We start from the raw sequence: 20,105 nt of genomic DNA, 5'->3' as shown, positions 1-20,105 counted from the left end.
TATAAAGGTCACAAGCAGTGTGTTAATTGTTCTAATTATGAGTAGTCCACTTAAGATACAAAACCATTCACGGCAAAAGCACACTATTTCACTTACCCACGTGTAGTAGTAAAATGCTGTAATTGGTTTTCGTCTGTCGTCTTCAATGTATACCGACAAGCCAGCGAGGAAAGCTGGCCAAAATAATGCGGTTGACCGGTGATAGCGGCCAAGTAAATATCTGAAACAAGAAAATAAATTTTTTAACATCACAAACTGGTAATTGGGCAGTAGAAGACAGTTTTGGCGTATGGTAGATATGCAACCTCCAGAAGCGTCAAAGCAAGTAGGAGCTTGTAATGGTACTTGAATTACGTAACCATTATGGTACCTCACCTGAACCTCTCGATACCAGTAATATCCTACTGTATTTCTGTTAACTACTTAACATGTTTCTGAGACAACATTCAGATTTGATTTCACTTTTGATACATCAATATGTTTATATTGCAATGATATTATTCTTATGTGTATTATTTCTTTTGTCACTATGATCTTTGACATACTTGTAACTCTGATTTTTGGGCGCGTAAGCGATAGTTAGTTAGTTGTTAACTTGTTAGAGAGTCGGACGTTGAAAAAGTCAAGTCTTGGACGTCATGTTGGAAAGATGCATATTGTAGTTGGCTTATAAAATGTGAGGAAGATGTTTTCAAGTATGTTTTGTATTGTGAAGTGATGTTTTGTGTGTTTACGTGATATTGCAATAAAAGCAATTAAAAGGAAGTGAAACTTAAATTCGGAGTGCTGATTATTTTTTTACATCACCATTGTGCTAACTTTGGAAGGTTTCATCTTGAAGAATGTTTTGTGAAGCGCATCTACAAAACTTTTGAATATAGCAGAATAAAACCTAGGCCTCTTTGCATCCGAGCTTGGAATCATCACCACCTAGATTTTCAACGATTGAGCCATGATTTTACGACGAGACCAGCGTGGGAAACACAAAAAGATGAGTGCCTAGTTGTTTCATTATTACATGAAATGACTATTAACCGTGCTCTAATGACACCTGCCACATAATATGACTGTTGTTGCCCGAAAATGCAGTATTTTGCAGCGTGAGCAACACCACAATCGTTATTAAAATTTTGACCTTTGTTGTGGTAGGGTTGTTAGAAGCTGTAAAGGAGTGCTAGCCATAAAGTTTTAACTATCAAATCGAACAAATAAAGTGACGAACTAACTGTTTTGTTTGATTCAAGGTACAGTTATACACTGAAATACTCACGCCCCAGAACCTTGGCACGTCGCTGTAGGAGCACAATGGCATTGTCCATCGATTAGGAGAAATATCGTCGGGTCTTAGTTTACGGCAGCGGCAGAAATTCTGCAGCTTTGTTAGGCCGAAGGTGATGACTTTTTTGTCCGTCTGTATTTGCCTGTCACAGGTACAACATTTCTGCTACTGCTGACAACTAATTACGTGACGATATTCCTCATTATCAGTGGACAGCGGCATTATGCTTTGCCTTTTCTAGTAACTTGTTACGGTACTGTGCAGCGAGAACTGCAGACATTTACCCGAGGACGAACAAAAGAATTAATTATATCACTTAATTTTTTAGAAGTGTTAATTAAAACTTTCCGATTATTCCACTCGTGTACCTCAAGGAGTCAGGATCATTAATATTGAGACATTTACTAGCGAGGCGCTAGGAGTCAACAGAGCTTACCATTATGCACCATCGCATATGAATCAATTAAATGTTATTTACACTGTTAGTACTATTTCGGTTGCCTGGCGGAGGGCATGGCGACGAAAGGCGGGTACAGGTGTCGCATTGATTTCACGATTCGTCTCCTTGGCATGCTCATTCTAGCAAGTGGCACCACACAGTCTACAAAAAAAGAGACGCACCACGGAAGAATTATCCGGATGGGACGGAAATCCGTAGAATGTACACTTACAGACAAACAAATGATTAGACTTTCACAAAAATTGGAAGATTCATTCAAGAAAAGGAGCTTCAGAAGTTGAGCAAGGCAATTTTGGATTGGTCCACCTGTGGCCATTATCCAAGCAGCTACATATTCGGCTTGGCATTGCTTGATAAAATTGTTGGATGTCCCCCTGAGAGATATCGTGCCAGATTCGGTCCAACTGGCAATTTTTTTTAATTTGTGTCAATGGTCTTCTGACTCGTTTGATGCACCCCACTACAAATTCCTATACTCTGCCAACCTTTTCATCACAGAGTACCATTTGCAACATACGTTCTCAGTTATTTTCTGAATGTATTCAAATCTCTGTCGTCCTCTACAGTTTTTCTACAGCTCTCTCTAGTACCATAGAAGTAATTCCAGACGTCATATTATCCTGTCCGTTCTTGTTGTAAGTGTTTTCCATACAATTGTTCCTTTCTTCGTCTATTCTCTGGAGAATCTCCTCATTCCTTCCCTTACCAATCCACCTAATTTTCAACATTCTTCTGTAGCACCTCATCTTAAATGCTTCGCTCTTCTGTGCCAGTTTTCCCACCGTCCATGTACCACCACTGTACAATGCTTTGCTTCAGACGTACGTTCTTAGTAATGTCTTCCTCCACTTGAGGCCTATTTTCCATACTAACAGACTTCACTTGGCCAGAAAAGTCCTAGCGCTAGACTGTTTTTCATGTCCTCCTTGCGCTGTCTGTCACGCGTTATTCTGCTATCTACGTATATTGTGATCACCAGTTCCGATGTTAAGTTCTTCGCTGTTCTCATTTCAGCTACTCTTCACTGGTTTCATCTTTCTTCGATTTACTCTCAGTCCATATTCCATGCTCATTACACAGTGCTTTCCCTTCAACACATCCTGTAATTCTTCTTCATTTCCACTGAGTATGGAACTGTCATCAGCTTATCTAATCACTGACGTCCTTTCACCACGAATTTTAAACCTACTCTGTAACCTTTATTTTATTTACGTCATTGCTTCTTCGATTTATGGATTGAACAGCAAGGGCGAAAAACTACAACCCTGTCTTATACCTTTTTTAATCCGATCACATCGTTCTTGGTCTTACAGACTTATTGTTAGCTCTTGGTCCTTGCACATATTGTATATTACAGGTCTTTCCCTATATCTTACACCTATTTTCCCAGAATTTCGAACATCTTGCACCATTTGACATTGTCGAACGCTTTTTCCAGGACGACAAATACTGAGATTATGTCGATTTTTCTTCGGTTTCGCTTCCATTATAAAGCGGAATACTACAATTGCCTCTATGCGTTCAATGTATTCTTTCCACCTATCCGCTCCCTTCTAGAGGCATTTAACAGTGGAATTCCCATTGCAATCTTAACGTTATCATCCTTGCTTTTAATTTCAACGAATGTTGTTTTGACTCTTCTGAAAGCTGAGTCAGTCCTGCCGACAATCATTTCTTTCTCGATTTCTTCACATTTTTCTTGCAGCCATTCAGTCTTGGCTTCGTTGCACTTCCTATTAATTTCGTTCTTAACAGACTTCTATTTCTGTATTCCTGAATTACCCTAAGCGTTTTTACCTCCTTCTTTTGTCGATTGACTGAAGTGTGTCTTCTGTTCCCATGGTTTCATCGCAGTTAACTTCCTTGTACCCATGTCTTTCCTTCCAGCTTCTGAGATTGCCCTTTTTAGAGATGTCCATTTCTCTTCAAATGAGTTGCCAACAGAACTACTCATTATCACAGTATCTATATCCTCAGGTAAATTCACGCGTACCTCTTCAATGCTTCATATTTTCGTATCCCACTTCTGTGCACATTGATTCTCTATGGTTAGTGTCTTAAACTTCAGCCTACTCTTCATCATTACTAAATTGTGATCTAAGTGTATATCTGCCCCTGGATACGCCTTTCAATCCAATATCTGATTTCGGAATCTCGGCCTGATCATGATGTAGTCTAATTGAAATCTTCTCACATCTCCTGGCCTTTCCCACGTATCCCTCTTCTTCATGTGATTCTTGAACAAAATATTCGCAGTAAGTGACTGAAAATTATTGCAGGACTCAATTAGTCCCGTTCCTATCTCATTCCAACTACCAATCCCACGCCCTCCCGTAACCCTTTCTTCTACTTGTTCCCCTACAACCACATTCCAATCAGATATTATTATTGGATTTTCATCTCCATTTACGAACTGAATTATCCAGTCAATATCATCATACGTTTTTTCTACATTTTCATCTTCTGCTGGCGACGTCGGTATGCATACCTGAACTAATGTTGTCGGTGTTGATTTACTGTCGATTCTGATGAGAACAAGCTTATCACCGAACCATCCTTGTCTGCCCTACATTCCTATTCGTAACGATCATGCTCCCGCTATACCATTTTCTGCTGCTATTGATATTACCCTATACTCTTCATCTTTCCATTTCACTACTCAAGAGGACGTTGTTATTAGGAGAAAGAAAACTGGCGTTCTACGGATCGGAGGGTGAAATGTCAGATCCCTTAATCGGGCAGGTAGGTTAGAAAATTTAAAAAGGGAAATGGATAGGTTAAAGTTAGATATAGTGGGAATTAGTGAAGTTCGGTGGCAGGAGGAACAAGACTTTTGGTCAAGCGAATACAAGGTTATAAGCACAAAGTCAAATAGGGGTAATGCAGGAGTAGGTTTAATAATGAATAAAAAATAGGAATGCGGGTAAGTTACTACAAACAGCATAGTGAACGCGTAACTGTGGCCAAGATAGACACGGAACCCACGCCTACTACAGTAGTACAAGTTTATATGCCAACTAGCTCTGCAGATGACGAAGAAATTGAAGAAATGTATGACGAAATAAAAGAAATTATTCAGATAGTGAAGGGAGAAGAAAATTTAATAGTCATGGGTGACTGGAATTCGGTAGTAGAAAAAGGGAGAGAAGGAAACGTAGTAGCTGAATATGGATCGGGGGTAAGAAATGAAAGAGGAAGCCGCCTGGTAGAATTTTGCACAGAGCACAACTTAATCATAGCTAACACTTGGTTCAAGAATCATGAAAGAAGGGTATATACATGGAAGAACCCTGGAGATACTGACAGTTTTAAATAGGTTATATAATGGTAAGACAGAGATTTAGGAAGCAGGTTTTAAATTGTAAGACATTTACAGGGGCAGATGTGGACTCTGGCCACAATCTATTCGCTATGAACTGTAGATTAAAACTGAAGAAACTGCAAAAAGGTGGGAAGTTAAGGAGATGGGATCTGGATAAACTGACTAAACCAGAGGTTGTACAGAGTTTCAGGGAGAGCGTAAGGGAAAAAATCGTAGGAAGAAATACAGTAGAGAAGAATGGGTAGGTTTGAGGGATGATGTAGTGAAGGCAGCAGAGGATCAAGTAGGTAAAAAGACGAGAGCTAATATAAATCCTTGGGTAACAGAAGAAATATTGAATTTAATTGATGAAAGGAGCAAATATAAAAACGCAGTAAATGAAGCAGGCAAAAAGGAATACAAACGTCTCAAAAATGAGATCGACAGGAAGTGCAAAATGGCTAAGCAGGCATGGCTAGAGGATAAATGTAAGGATGTAGAGGTTTATCTCACTAGGGGTAAGAAGATACTGCCTACAGGAAAATTAAAGAGACCTTTGGAGAAAAGAGAACCACTTGTATGAATATTAAGAGCTCGGATGGAAACGCAGTTGTAAGCAAAGAAGGGAAATCAGAAAGGTGGAAGGAGTATATAGAGGGTCTGTACAAGGGCGATGTACTTGAGGACAATATTATGGAAATGAAAGAGGATGTAGATGAAGATGAAATGGGATATATGATCCTGCGTGTAGAGTTTGACAGAGCACTGAAAGAGCTGAGTCGAAACAAGGCCCCGGGAGTAGACAACATTCCATTAGAACTACTGACGGCCTTGGGAGAGCCAGTCCTGACAAAACTCTACCATCTGGTGAGCAAGATGTAAGAGACAGGCGAAATACCCTCAGACTTCAAGAAGAATGTAGTAATTCCAATCCCAAAAAAAGCAGGCGTTGACAGATGAAAAATTACCGAACTATCAGTTTAATAAGTCACGGCTGCAAAATACTAACGCGAATTCTTTACAGACGAATGGAAAAACTAGTAGAAGCCGACCTAGGGGAAGATCAGTTTGGATTCCGTAGAAATGTTGGAACACGTGAGGCCATACTGACCCTACGACGTATCTTAGAAGAAAGACTAAGGAAAGACAAACCTACGTTTCTAGCATATCTAGACTTAGAGAAAGCTTTTGACAATGTTGACTGGAATACTCTCTCTCAAATTCTGAAGGTGGCAGGGGTAAAATATAGGGAGTGAAGGGCTATTTACAATTTGTATAGAAACCAAATGGCAGTTATAAGAGTTGAGGGGCATGAAAGGGAAGCAGTGGTTGGGAAGGGAGTGAGACAGGGTTGTAGCCTCTCCCCGATGTTATTCAATCTGTATATTGAGCAAGCAGTGAAGCAAGCAAAAGAAAAATTCGGAGTAAGTATTAAAATCCATGGAGAAGAAATAAAAACTTTAAGGTTCGCCGATGACATTGTAATTCTGACAGAGACAGCAAAGGACTTGGAAGAGCAGTTGAATGGAATGGATAATGTCTTGAAAGGAGGATATAAGATGAACATCAACATAAGCAAAACGAGGATAATGGAATGTAGTCGAATCAAGTCGGGTGATTAGGAAATGAGACACTTAAAGTAGTAAAGGAGTTTTGCTATTTGGGGAGCAAAATAACTGATGATGGCCGAAGTAGAGAGGATATAAAATGTAGACTGGCAATGGCAAGGAAAGCGTTTCTGAAGAAGAGAAATTTGTTAACATCGAGTATAGATTTAAGTGTCAGGAAGTCGTTTCTGAAAGTATTTGTATGGAGTGTAGCCATGTATGGAAGTGAAACATGGACAATAAATAGTTTAGACAAGAAGAGAATAGAAGCTTTCGAAATGTGGTGCTACAGAAGAATGCTGAAGATTAGATGGGTAGATCACATAACTAATGTGGTGTTGAATAGGATTGAGGAGAAGAGAAGTGTGTGGGACAACTTGACTAGAAGAAGGAACAGGTTGGTAGGGCATGTTCTGAGGCATCAAGGGATCACCAATTTAGTATTGGAGGGCAGCGTGGAGGGTAAAAATCGGAGACCAAGAGATGAATACACCAAGCAAATTCAGAAGGATGTAGGTTTAAGTAGGTGCTGGGAGATGAAGAAGCTTGCACAGGATAGAGTAGCATGGAGAGCTGCACCAAACCAGTCTCAGGACTGAAGACCACAACAACAACAACCCATACTATATCTATATGTAGCATTAACTTTTCCTTTTTCATATTTCCTAGTTTTCCTACCGTGTTCAACTTCTGACATTCCACGTCCCGAATCGTAGAAAATGATCCTTGCGTTGGTATTTTAATCTATTTCTCCTAGTCCCAGAGATCCGAATGGGTAACTAGTTCGGAATCTTTCGCCAATGGAGGGATCAACATGACACTTTTGGGTTGCAGGTCACATGTCCTGCGGATACACAGTATGTGTCTTTAATGCAGTGGTTTCCATCGCCTTCTCCATCGGGCATTATCCTGCTAAAGTGTAAGCCCAGAAAGGCTTGCCATGAAGAGCAACAAAGCGGGGCGTAGAATATCGTCGACCTACCGCCGTGCTGTAAGGGTACCGCGTACGACAAGCAAAAGGATTCCGCAATAAAATGAAATGGTACACCATACCATCGCTCCTAGTTGTCGGACTGAACGGCGGGCGACAGTCAGATCGGTATCCCGTCGCTGTCTGGGGTGTCTCCAGACACGCCTTCGGCCTGTAATCTCACTGAATGGAGTAGAATTGTCTTCAGTGATGAGTCCCGGTTCGAGCTCAGCCCCGATGATCATCAAAGATTTGTCTGGACACGCCCCGGACAACTGTGGGATACCATCCAGTATGTCGGCCGCCATACGACCCGACAACCAGGAATGATGGTGTGGGGTGCCATTGCTTTTCATAGCAAGACCCTCTTGGTTGTCATCCGCAGTAAGTTTACAGCACCCCGTGACGAAACGCACCGCTTTTAGTTGAACCTTCTCGATCTCTTCTGTCATTTGGTAAGGATTCCATATTGGTGAACCATACTCAAAAATTGGTAGAACAAGCGCCTTATAAGCCACTTATTTCGTGGATTACATTTCCTTAAGATTCTTTATACGAATCTCAGTCTGGGGTCTGCTCTCCCTACTATATTGTTTATGTTTAGGTCGTTCTGGATAGTCACTCCAGGATATTTATCGGTAGATCCTGTTTTCAGCAATTTTTAATCAATAATCTAGTTGTACAGTAGTGGATTTCTTTTCCTGCGTATGCGCAATATGTTGCATGAATTTACACCCAGGGTCAACTGCCAGAGGCTTGCTCCATTCATCAGTCTTCTGTAGGTTATTTTGCTATTCGATACTGTCTTCTAGTGTCGCTACTGTATTATACACAACCACATCATGTGTGAACAGTCTTAAGGAGTTTTCGACGCTTGCTACTAGATCGTTACATACATAGTAAACAGTAATGGTCCCATCACACTTCCTTGGGGTGCTCCGGAAATAAGCTTTACATGTTCCACACAGAACGACATGTTGAGTTCTATCTGCAAGGAATTCCTGAATCCACACGCAAATCGGGTCCGATTTTCGGTGAGCAGGTACTTCTTTCTGCAGACGATGGCTTTGGACGCCAGCAAATGCCTTCCTGGTGTCACGGAACACGGCGTCAACCCGAGCGCCGTTGTCTACAGCTCTTGCGGACTTCATAGAGGAACAGAGCAAGTAGTGTTTCGCAACATCTCTGTTTGTGGGATGCCTTTTGATTTTTATAGAGGAGACTTTCGTTCTCCAAAAACATCATCATTTTTAGTGCAAAATAATTCATAGCAGATTGATGTCAACGATATAGGCCTATAATTACGTGCATCTGTCCTACGACTCTTCTTGAAAACGGGAATGACCTTCGTCCTTTTCTACTGTTGGGTACCCTTCTTTGTTCCAGCGTATTAGGTTTTCGCTGCTAAAAGGGGAGCAATTTCTTTCGCATAATCTTTGTAGAATCTTACGGGTGTCTCACCTGGTCCTGATGCCTTTCCACTACTAATCACCTGTAGTTCTTCCCTGTCCCTCCAACGGTTATCTCAATATCTGCCATTCCGAGGTTCATACGATTACTCAAAGGAAGGACCAAGTTACTGTTTTCCGCAATTAAATAATTTCGGAAGACCGAATTCAGCAATTCGGCCTTCTCGCTGTTATCTTCTTTTTCGGCTCCTTTATGATCACTGAGTAACTGAATAGATAATTTTGACCCGCTTACTAATTTTACGTAAGACCAAAGCTTTTTTGTCATCAATCTTCCGACTGGTTTGATGTGGCCCGCCACGAATTCCTCTCCTGTGACGAACTCTTCATCTGACTGTGGCACTTGCAACTTACGTCCTCAGTTATTTGCTGGAAGTATTCCAGTTTTTTACTACCTCCACAGTTTTCACCCTACACAGCGTCCTCTAGTACTACGGAAGTTATTCCCTGATGTCTTAATACATGCCCTCTCGTCCTGTTCCTTCTCCTTGTCAGTGTTTTCCACGTATTCCTTTCCTCTCCGATTGTGTGCAGTACCTCCTCATTCCTTACCTTATCATTCCACCTAATTTTCAACATTCGTCTGTAGCACCACATCTCAAATGCTTCGATTCTCTTCTCTGTCGGTTTCCCCACAGTTAATGTTTCACTACCACACAGTGCTGTGCTCCAGACGTACATTCTCAGAAATTTATTCCTCAAATTAAGGCCTATATTTGATACTAGCAGATTTCTCTTGTCCAGGAATGCCTTTTTTGCCAGTGCTAGTTTACTGTAGATGTTCTTCTTTCTCCATCCGTCACTGGTTATTTGACTGAGTAGGTAGAAGAATTATTAACTTCATCTACTTCAAGACCATGAATTCTGATGTTAAGTTTCTCACTTTTCCTATTTCAGCTACTTTTCATTATTTTCGTCTTTCTTCGATTTACTATCTGTCCATATTCTGTATTCATTAGAATGATCATTACATTCAGCAGCTCATGTACGAGGCCTGTTCAGAAAGTAAGCTCCGATTGATTGCCAAATTGAAACCACAGTGAACATCAGAAATGTTTTACTTGTAACAATTAGCTACACCTTTCAGCTACTTCTCTACGTAGTCGCCGTTCTGACTTAGACTTTTGTCATAGCCTTGTACCAACTTTTCAATAGCCTCATTGTAGAAGGCAGCCGCCAGTGCTTTCCGCCAATTCTCCACGCTGGCCTACACCTCGTTGTCTGTGCCAAAATGTTGTCTTCAAAGACAGCGGTTCATGTGACCAGAGATGAAACTCAGGGGGAGACAATTGTGGACTGTATTGTGGGTAATCTCACATTTCCATTTGAAAACGATGCAGGAGCATCTTCATTGCCCCTGCAGAATGCGGCTGAGAATTGTCTTGAAGAAGAAACAGCACGACAGTTATGTAATGTTAGCTGCATAGCTTCAGGCGAAATTTCTCACCAGGCCCTCGTACTTGGCGGCAGACACTATTTTCTATACATCTTTACGCACTCACTGCGAGCTCAGAAATGAGAAGAGCGACGTGATGCTAACTGGGGTTATACTAGAGACACTACCCAACACATTTGTGCAAAGCTTTATCGGATTTTCATAGTCGTTTCCATTTCGCGACCGATCGGAGCTTACTTTCTGAACGCCCCTCGTAATTCTTCTCCACGTTCACTGAGGATAACAATGTCAGCAGCAACATGCATCATTGATAGCCTTTCACCTTGAATTTTAATTCCACTACTGAATCTTTCTTTTATTTCCATCATTGCTTCTTCGAAGTACAGATTGAGCAGTAGGGGCGAAAGACTACATCCCTGTCTTACACCCTTTTTAATCCGAGCACTTCGTTCTTGTTTGTCCACTCTTACTATTCCCTCTTGGCCCTTGTACATGTTGTATATTAACCATCTATCCATATAACTTAAACCTACTTTTCTCAGAATTCCGAACATCTTGCACCATGTGACAATTTCGAACGCTTTTTACAGGTCGACAAATCCTATGAACGTGTCTACATCTACATCTACATTGATACTCCGCAAGCCACCCAACGGTGTGTGGCGGAGGGCACTTTACGTGCCACTGTCATTACCTCCCTTTCCTGTTCCAGTCGCGTATGGTTCGCGGGAAGAACGACTGTCTGAAAGCCTCCGTGCGAGCTCTAATCTCTCTAATTTTACATTCGTGGTCTCCTCGGGAGGTATAAGTAGGGGGAAGCAATATATTCGATACCTCATCCAGAAACGCACCCTCTCGAAACCTGGACAGCAAGCTACACCGCGATGCAGAGCGCCTCTCTTGCAGAGTCTGCCACGTGCTTTGATTTTTCTTTAGTCTTGGTTCTATTACGTCATAATTGCCTCTCTCGTGCCTTTACCTTTCATAAAACCAAACTGATCGTCACCTGGCACATCCTCAATATTCTTTTCCATTTTGATGTATATTATTATTGTCAGCAGCTTGGATGCATGCGGTGTTAAGCTGATTGTGCGATAATTCTCGCACTTGCCAGCTCTTGCAGTGCATGATATTTTTCCGAAAGTCAGGTGGTATGTAGCAAGGCTCATACATCCTACACACAAACGTGAACAGTCGTTTTGTTGCCACCTTACCCCATGATTTTAGAAATTCTGATGGAATGTTATCTATCCCTTCTGCCTTATTTGAACTTAATTCCTCCAAAACTCTTTTGAGTTCTTACTCTAATATTGGTTTCCGTATCTCTTCTAAATCGACTCCTCTTTCTTCTTCTATCACATCAGACAAATCTTACCCCTCATAGAGGCGGCTTTGAATGTATCCTTTCCATCTACCTGCTCTCTCCTCTGCATTTAATAATGAAATTCCCGTTGCGCTCTTAATCTTAACAGCCTTGCTTTTAATGTCACAGAAGATCGTTTTGATTTTGCTGTATGCTGAATCTGTCCTTCCGACAATCATTCTTCTTCAGTTTCTTTACTTTTTTCATTCAGTCACTTTTTCTTAGCTTCCCTACACTTCCTGTTTATTTCCTTCCTCAGCGACTTGTATTTCTGTATTCCTGAGTTTCCCTGAACATTCTTGTACTTTCTCCTTTCATCGATCAACTGAAGTATTTCTTCCCTTCACCACGGTTTTTTCGCAGTTACCTTCTTTGTACTTACGTGTTTCTTTCCAACTTCTGTGATGGACCTTTTTACAGATGTCCATTCCTCTTCAACTGTACTGCCTATTTAACTTTCCTTTATTGCAGTATAACCTTAGAGATCTTCAAACGTATCTCGTCATTCCTTAGTACTTCTGTATCTCAGTTCTTTGCATATTAATTCTTCCTGACTAATGTCTTAAACGTCAGCGTACTCTTCATCACTACTATATTGTGATCTGAGTCTGTTTCTGCTCCTGGATACAACTAACAATCCAGTATCTGATTTCGGAATCTCTGTCTGACCATGATGTAATCTAATAGAAATCTTCCTGTAGCATCCGGCCTTTTGCAAGTGTACTTCTCCTCTTGAACAGATTATTGGTTATTACTAGCTGAAATTTATTACAGAACTCAATTAGTCTTTCTCCGCTCTCATTCCTTACCCCAAGCCCATATTTTTCTGTAAATTTTCTTCCATTTCTTTCCCCTACAACTGCATTCCAGTTCCCCACAACTATTAGACTTTCGTCTCCCTTTCCGTACTGCATTGCCCTTTCAACATCCTCATATACTCTATCTCTTCATCTTCAGCTTTCGACGTCGACATGGATACCTGTCGGTGTTGGTTTTCTGTCGATTCTGGTAAGAACAAGCCTATCATTAAATTGTTCACAGTAACACACTCTCTGCCCTACCTTCCTATTCATAAAAATCCTACTCCCGTTATACCACTTTCTGCTGCTGTTGGTATTATCCTATACTTTCCTGACGAGAAATCCTTGGCCTCTTTCCATTTCGCTTCACTGGCCCCTACTATATCTGTATTGAGCCTTTGCATTTCCCTTTTCAGAGTGAAGCCGTTACGCAATCATTATGGAGAGGACGCTTCGTCCAGCTGCTCATGTTGTATACTATATAACTACGCTAGCATAAAGGGGGTTTTATAGAGTAAAATAAGAAGACAAATGTCAAGCACATATTTCATGCTTAGGTATATACACATAATCAAATATGATAGCAATTCTATGCAAACATCAAATGTCATAAACACATACATATTTCCGTGTATTGACATGCAACATGCATCGAAATAATGAGCTACATCTTCTTCCACGGGATATAGAGTTTGAGACGAAAGTCCCAGTAAATTGATCCATAATGTTTCGCAGAAACTATAAACACAAGGCTGCCAGCTCAGTCTCCGGTCGAGTGTGCGTGTGCGTGTGCGTGCGTGCGCACGCGCGCGCGCGCTTTTGTGTGTGTGTGTGTGTGTGTGTGTGTGTGTGTGTGTGTGTGTGTGTGTGTGCTCTATCGAAAAACTGCTATACATTAAATTCTTGGAGGTCCTGTTCCTGCATATGAGTCGATTCCGTTTCGTTAAAAGTTTTTATCTTTCGTGGGAAGCCACCAGCACTGATCTTCTGATCACCTAGTATCACACTAGGTGTTCTTTGAGTATTTTGAGTAAACATGTCTGCAATGGCTGCTGAGTTGTCACACAGCCTGCACGACTCTGTAAGATTTAATATTACTTTTGTACCACAGTAACGTGGATTTTCAAAAACACTGGTGAGTTGAATTCGTGAACAGAGAACATTCCAATGCTAACATGTTTACATCCACTTGAATTTAGAGTAAAAGACATACGAAAAATGGATATGTACTCCTACTGAGACATTTTCGTTAGAAGGTACTCCACCACATTGTCTGGAAATGGAAGAATAAAACGATTCAAATCACAGAAATGTAGTACACTACACCGACACATATATGCAGGAACGTAGATGATGCTTAAGTGATGCTGACTGTTTATGTGGAGCCTGACGTTTCATAATGGTGATGTAACCGCGCCAATCGCGTGTTGCAAACTGAAATTGTACCTATCGAAGGTATACGTATTTATTTCACAATGCAGTGTTGATAACTACATGAAAAAAGTGTCATCGACGTATTGCTGCTGTATCTGAGGGTCAGGAACCTAATGTTAGTATCTTGCTAGAACAGAAGATTCTTTGCGTGTGTTGAGCGGACATGTTACCACAACTCTATGTGGAACCAATAACTAAACTAGTAACACTGCACTGATCACACGACTTACATCACTTTTTAGGTAGTTGATGGTCTAAGATAAATGCTACTAATGTACGATTACCATCTTCAAGGTTTATTCGCTGATTGAGTTTCACCAGCTTTGAATCAATGTATACTTCGACCAGAACATCTCAATGTTCAAGACGAATTGTCTTGTGGTGACGTCACCATAATTTGTCAATTATGTAAAAATTTGTTCGGAAAAGTGACAAGTGGACTTTTCGTATGAGTTTGCTACAAATAACGCTGAAATTCCTGTTGAGTGATGTTGGCTATATATACACTGAAGCGGCAAAAAACTGGTATAGGTATGCGTATTCAAATACAGGGAGCCGGCGGGGTGGCCGTGCGGTCTTACGCGCCTTGCCACGCTTCTCGCGTCTACTCCCGTCGAAGGTTCGAGTCCTTCCTCGGGCATGGGTGTGTGTGTATTGTCCTTAACGTAAGTTAGTTCAGTAATGTTTAAGACTAGGGACCGATTACCTTCTTAGCAGTTTGCTCCCATAGGAACTTACCACACATTTTCCAAATACAGAGATACGTAAACAGGCAGAATACGGCGCTGCAATCGCCAACACCTATATAAGACAACAAGTGTCTGGAGCAGTTGCTAGATCGGTTACTGAGTCGGCGCACGTGCGATGGACAAAGCATCTCCGAGACAGTAATGAAGTGGGAAATTTCCCGTACGACCATTATATGAGTGTGCCGTGAATATCAAGAATTCGGTAAAACATCAAATCTCCTACGTCGCTGTGGCCGGAAAAAGATCCTTCAAGAACGGGAGCAACGACGACTGAAGATAATCGTCAACGTGATAGAAGTGCAACCTTTCCGAAAACTGCTGCAGATTCAGTGCTTGGCCGTCAATAAGTGTCAGCGTGCGAACCATTCAACGAAACATCATCGATATGGGCTTTCGAAGCCAAAGGCCCACTCGTATACCCTTGAAGATTGTGCGACACGAAGATATATGCCTTGCCTGGGCCCGTCAACACCAACATTGGACTGTCGATGACTGGAAATATGTTGCCTGGTCGGACGAGTCTCGTTTCAAATCGTATCGAGCGGGTGGATGTGTACGGGTATGGAGACAACCTCATGAATCCATTGACCCTGCACGTCAGCTGGGGACTTTTCAAGCTAGTGGAGGCTCTGCAGTGATGTGGGGCGTGTGCAGTTGGGGTGATATGGGACCCCTGACATCTCTAGATACGACTCTGACAGTTGACACGTATGTAAGTATCCTGTCTGATCACCTGCATCTATTCATGTCCATTGTGCAATTCCAGCAGGACAATGCGACATCCTATACGTCCAGAATCGCTACAGAGTGGGTCCAGGGACACTCTCCTGATTATACACGCTTCTGCTGGCTACCAAAGTCACCAGACATGAACATTATTGAGCATATCTGGGATGCTTTGCAACGTGCTGTTCAGATAGAGTGGAAGCACTTGTGTGACCGACTATCGCATATCAAGAGCCAGTTAACCAACGAGCAGAAACCAGGCCAAATCAAGCAGCAACGTCAGTCAACACCAGCAACAGCAGCAGCAGCCGTCTTTGTGCCTCGACAGTAAGCGTTTTCAGCGGCGCAGCATTAAATTGTAGCACAGGGTCGACGACGAATAGGGTGCTGTCAAAACAACAGTGTCACAAACATCCAGGCATTACTTATGTGATGGTTTTCGCTGCTTACCATATATATCAAGTAATTGAAAATGTGAACACTGTGTTAAATGACATTTTGAGAGGTATAATGAAATATCCCCTGTGCGTTAGTCCCCAAGCAGCAACGTCAGTCAACACCAGCAACAGCAGCAGCAGCCGTCTTTGTGCCTCGACAGTAAGCGTTTTCAGCGGCGCAGCATTAAATTGTAGCATAGGGTCGACGACGAATAGGGTGCTGTCAAAACAACAGTGTCACAAACATCCAGGCATTACTTATGTGATGGTTTTCGCTGCTTACCATATATATCAAGTAATTGAAAATGTGAACACTGTGTTAAATGACATTTTGAGAGGTATAATGAAATATCCCCTGTGCGTTAGTCCCGAGTTGGGCGACTTTATGGATGCATACAGGCAAGATAATGTACATGCTGAGGTTAACATATGAAACAAAACATTATTTGGCAAACATTGTCTTATGGCAAACGGTTTCCAAGCAAGAAAAATGAGCATACTTAGAAGTCTGTACACATGGAAAAATGTAATAAATTATTAATTTTTAAAAGATACAATACATGTATAATTTCCTACCCGAAAGAACATTGTTCATAATTATGGAATGGATCGTTCGAATTTCACCCTGTGGAGGGCTGACCAAATGTATTAAATGGTAGCAGCGTGAAAGGAAGCACAGGGTGTAATATAGTTTTCACCACAAAACCGTCAAACAAGGATATTACTGCACTGTTATTGAGTCTACAAGCAATGTTATTCATAGACCTTAAGAAAAAGAGCCAGTGTGTAGAACATGCTTAAATCACTCCCTATTAAATGTTCTCTATAGCAGTATAAAAAAAAAATACATATGACACCACCGGGGTAGCGAGTGGCAGTATACATACACTCGCAAGCGTCACGTGCGCAGTAGCTGTTTAACATATTGCCAACATCTTATTGTATGTGTTCCCGTGGTACCGTGACATATGGCAGTGCACACTAGTTTACACAGGAGGAATTTAAGATTACGTTCCGGTAGCCATCTTATAAAACAAAACAAAAAAACAAATATACCCCGATACACATATTCCTGAATAAAGAGTTTGGTATTAAGCTCTGTTAACATTCATCCATTTCCACGAAAACATAATAATAATATGCATGATGTAATTTACCACATGTTGCAACTTATAAAAATATCAATTAATGAAAACGTTTTTAATTTCATCCCATATATTATATAAACATTCAATGTTTTGACATAGCGACTACACTTATTACATACATTGCACTTTAAAACACACATATTCTCCTTCTTTAAAGTCAGTATCGCCATTTGACTGTTTTTTATTTGCAGTGTTACATTTACAGTTACAAAATCATGATTTCGGCTCCAAAGTGCCATTATCAAGTGTTTTAAGTGTTATACAGTGCCTAAGATGGCATACTGTCGTATTTAAAATACACTATTAGACACATTGTCTATGAATCAATATTTCTGGTAAAGCCTACTGCTTTGTTTCATCACTGAGTATACCATCTTGACTGTGGCCCCGCATTATGAAAAAATTGTTATTCTTCTTCGTTCCACATCGACCACATTCGCTGTACAACAGTATTTCGCAATTGCTTTTTGTATGCTTTGAATTCCACATGTATTCCATTCAAACCTATTAGTGTAGGTGGAGCATCTTGCATTGAACTTCCACTCCATGTGCTTATACAGTTACCGACTGAGTTGGTCTGTCCACTGCAACACATACCACACCCTGCAAACAACAAATGTTCACAATGCCACATCGTTGTTGGAAATATTCTCGGTATTTAAAGAAATGTGTAATATAAAATTTTTGAGGTTGCCTGCATACTGTTGGTTTGTCTGCACGTTGGTCTTCATCTATTGTGAAGGGTTACGTGTAGGCTTCCAACATTTCCCGCTTTTAATTTGTTTTAAGTAAAATGCTTGTTTATCCTATTCCCATCCTCCGCCGGTAGGAGTAATTGTTTTACAATAAAAACAATTGTGTTGTGACTGGATTTGTTTTTCATCGTTTATTTACTAGTATACTAGGGATAGTCTTAAAGCGAAGTCACACACTCATATTGTAGGGATAATGAATACTTAGTACGTATTTGTTGCATTGTGGTACTTTTTTCACATGGGATAGGCGCGTATTCGTTACTGCCATTTCACAGAGCATACAATAGTGTCATTAGTTTATAGAATTTAACCACTCACTGTAGTGTCGATGTGTGTTACCTCGTACATTAAGATAACATGTACTGCCATTTCTCCAGGATTCCAACTCCATATTAGCAGAGAATACTGAAGACTGCAAGTGAGTATCGCGGTATAAACACTGATTACATATTGATGACAGCAATTTTCTCTCGAGCCTTACAAACAGCAATGTATGTTTATAAGTTGCTAACATGATCAAAACGCTACTTCCGGTTACGAGTGTTAAAATTAGAATACATAATGACACACTTGATAAAAATCGCAGTAGGTGACTGGAGGATACTATCTTGTTGCGAACAATTCGCCGAGAGGACTAACATTTTCTAACATTTTGTGGACTATGTGACAATATTACATTTACTTATACATCTTAGAATGGAAATGCAAGTATTTGGGAGAGAATCGAACAAAAATGTAAATATTGACATTGCCAGTCCAGTATAAGTACTTAGTGGTTCTTTATGATCTTTTTTTCTAAATATGTCGAACTGTATGCTACGAAGACGACAGCAGCGCCTGTCATCGTCAAAAGAATTCTTAGGGATTACATTGCATTTCTAACAGATATTACTCCAAACTTTAAATGCAAGAAACGGAAAGGTTTTCTGCGCGATTGTAACATCAAGCATATTCTGATAGCAAAATCTCATCCACAAAGTAAGCCAAATGAACGTATTTTCTGAAAATTTAATCTTTTGTATGGAACGTATACGTTGAGCAGAATTTACTACACTATTTGAACACATACACTACTGGCCATTAAAATTGCTACACCAAGAAGAAATGCAGATGATAAACGGGTATTCATTGGACAAATATGTTATACTAGAACTGACATGTGATCACATTTTCACGCAATTTGGGTGCATAGATCCTGAGAAATCAGTACCCAGAACAACCACCTCTGGCCGTAATAACGGCCTTGATACGCCTAGGCACTGAGTCAAACTGAGCTTGGATGGCGTGTACAGGTACAGCTGCCCATGCAGCTTCAACACGATACCACAGTTCATCAAGAGTAGTGACTGGCGTATTGTGACGAGCCAGTTCCTCGGCCACCATTGACCAACCGTTTTCAGTTTGTGAGAGATCTGGAGAATGTGCTGGCCAGGGCAGCAGACGAACATTTTCTGTATCCAGAAAGGCCCGTAGAGGATCTGCAACACGCTGTCGTGCATTATCCTGCTGAAATGTAGGGTTTCGCACGGATCGAATGAAGGGTATAGCCACGGGTCGTAACACATCTGAAATGTAACGTTCACTGTTCAAAGTGCTGTCAATGTGAACAAGATGTGACCGAGACGCGTAACCAATGGCACCCCATACCATCACGTCGGGTGATACACCAGTATGGCGATGACGAATACACGCTTCCAATGTGCGTTCACCGCGATGTCGCCAAACACGGATGCGACCATGATGATGCTGTAAACAGACCCCTGGATTCATCCGAAAAAATGACGTTTTGCCATTCGTGCACCCAGGTTCGTCGTTGAGGACACCATCGCAGGCGTTCCTGTCTGTGATGCAGCTTCAAGGGTAACAGCAGCCATGTTCTCCGAGCTGATAGTCCATGCTGCTGCAAACGTCGTCGAACTATTCGTGCAAATGGTTGTTGTCTTGCAAACGTCCCCATCTGTTGGCTCAGGGATCGAGACGTGGCTGCACGATCCGTTACAGCCATGCGGATAAGATGCCTGTCATCTCCACTGCTAGCGGTACGAGGCCGTTGGGATCCAGCACGGCGTTCCGTATTACCCTTCTGAACCCACCGATTCCATATACTGCTAACAGTCATTGGATGTCGACCAACGCGAGCAGCAATGTCGCGATACGATAAACTGCAATCGCGATAAGCTACAATCCGACTTTTATCAAAGTCGAAAACGT

The 20,105-nt window shown here is 41.3% G+C and overlaps 1 protein-coding gene across 1 annotated transcript in view; it reads right to left on the bottom strand.

Annotated features, from left to right (window-relative positions):
• Window positions 1–20,105, bottom strand: part of LOC126430687 (uncharacterized) — a 147,834-nt gene that overhangs the window by 41,348 nt on the left and 86,381 nt on the right. The window contains exon 3 of the mRNA XM_050090428.1: window positions 97–220. Coding sequence (XP_049946385.1) covers window positions 97–220 — 124 coding nt within the window. The remainder of the gene's footprint in view (window positions 1–96; window positions 221–20,105) is intronic.

The sequence above is a fragment of the Schistocerca serialis genome, chromosome 1 (assembly GCF_023864345.2).
Source record: "Schistocerca serialis cubense isolate TAMUIC-IGC-003099 chromosome 1, iqSchSeri2.2, whole genome shotgun sequence".
Taxonomy (NCBI): domain Eukaryota; kingdom Metazoa; phylum Arthropoda; class Insecta; order Orthoptera; family Acrididae; genus Schistocerca; species Schistocerca serialis.
The sequence above is the reverse complement of the archived record's forward strand: the minus strand, read 5'-3'. Positions and strand labels throughout refer to the sequence as shown.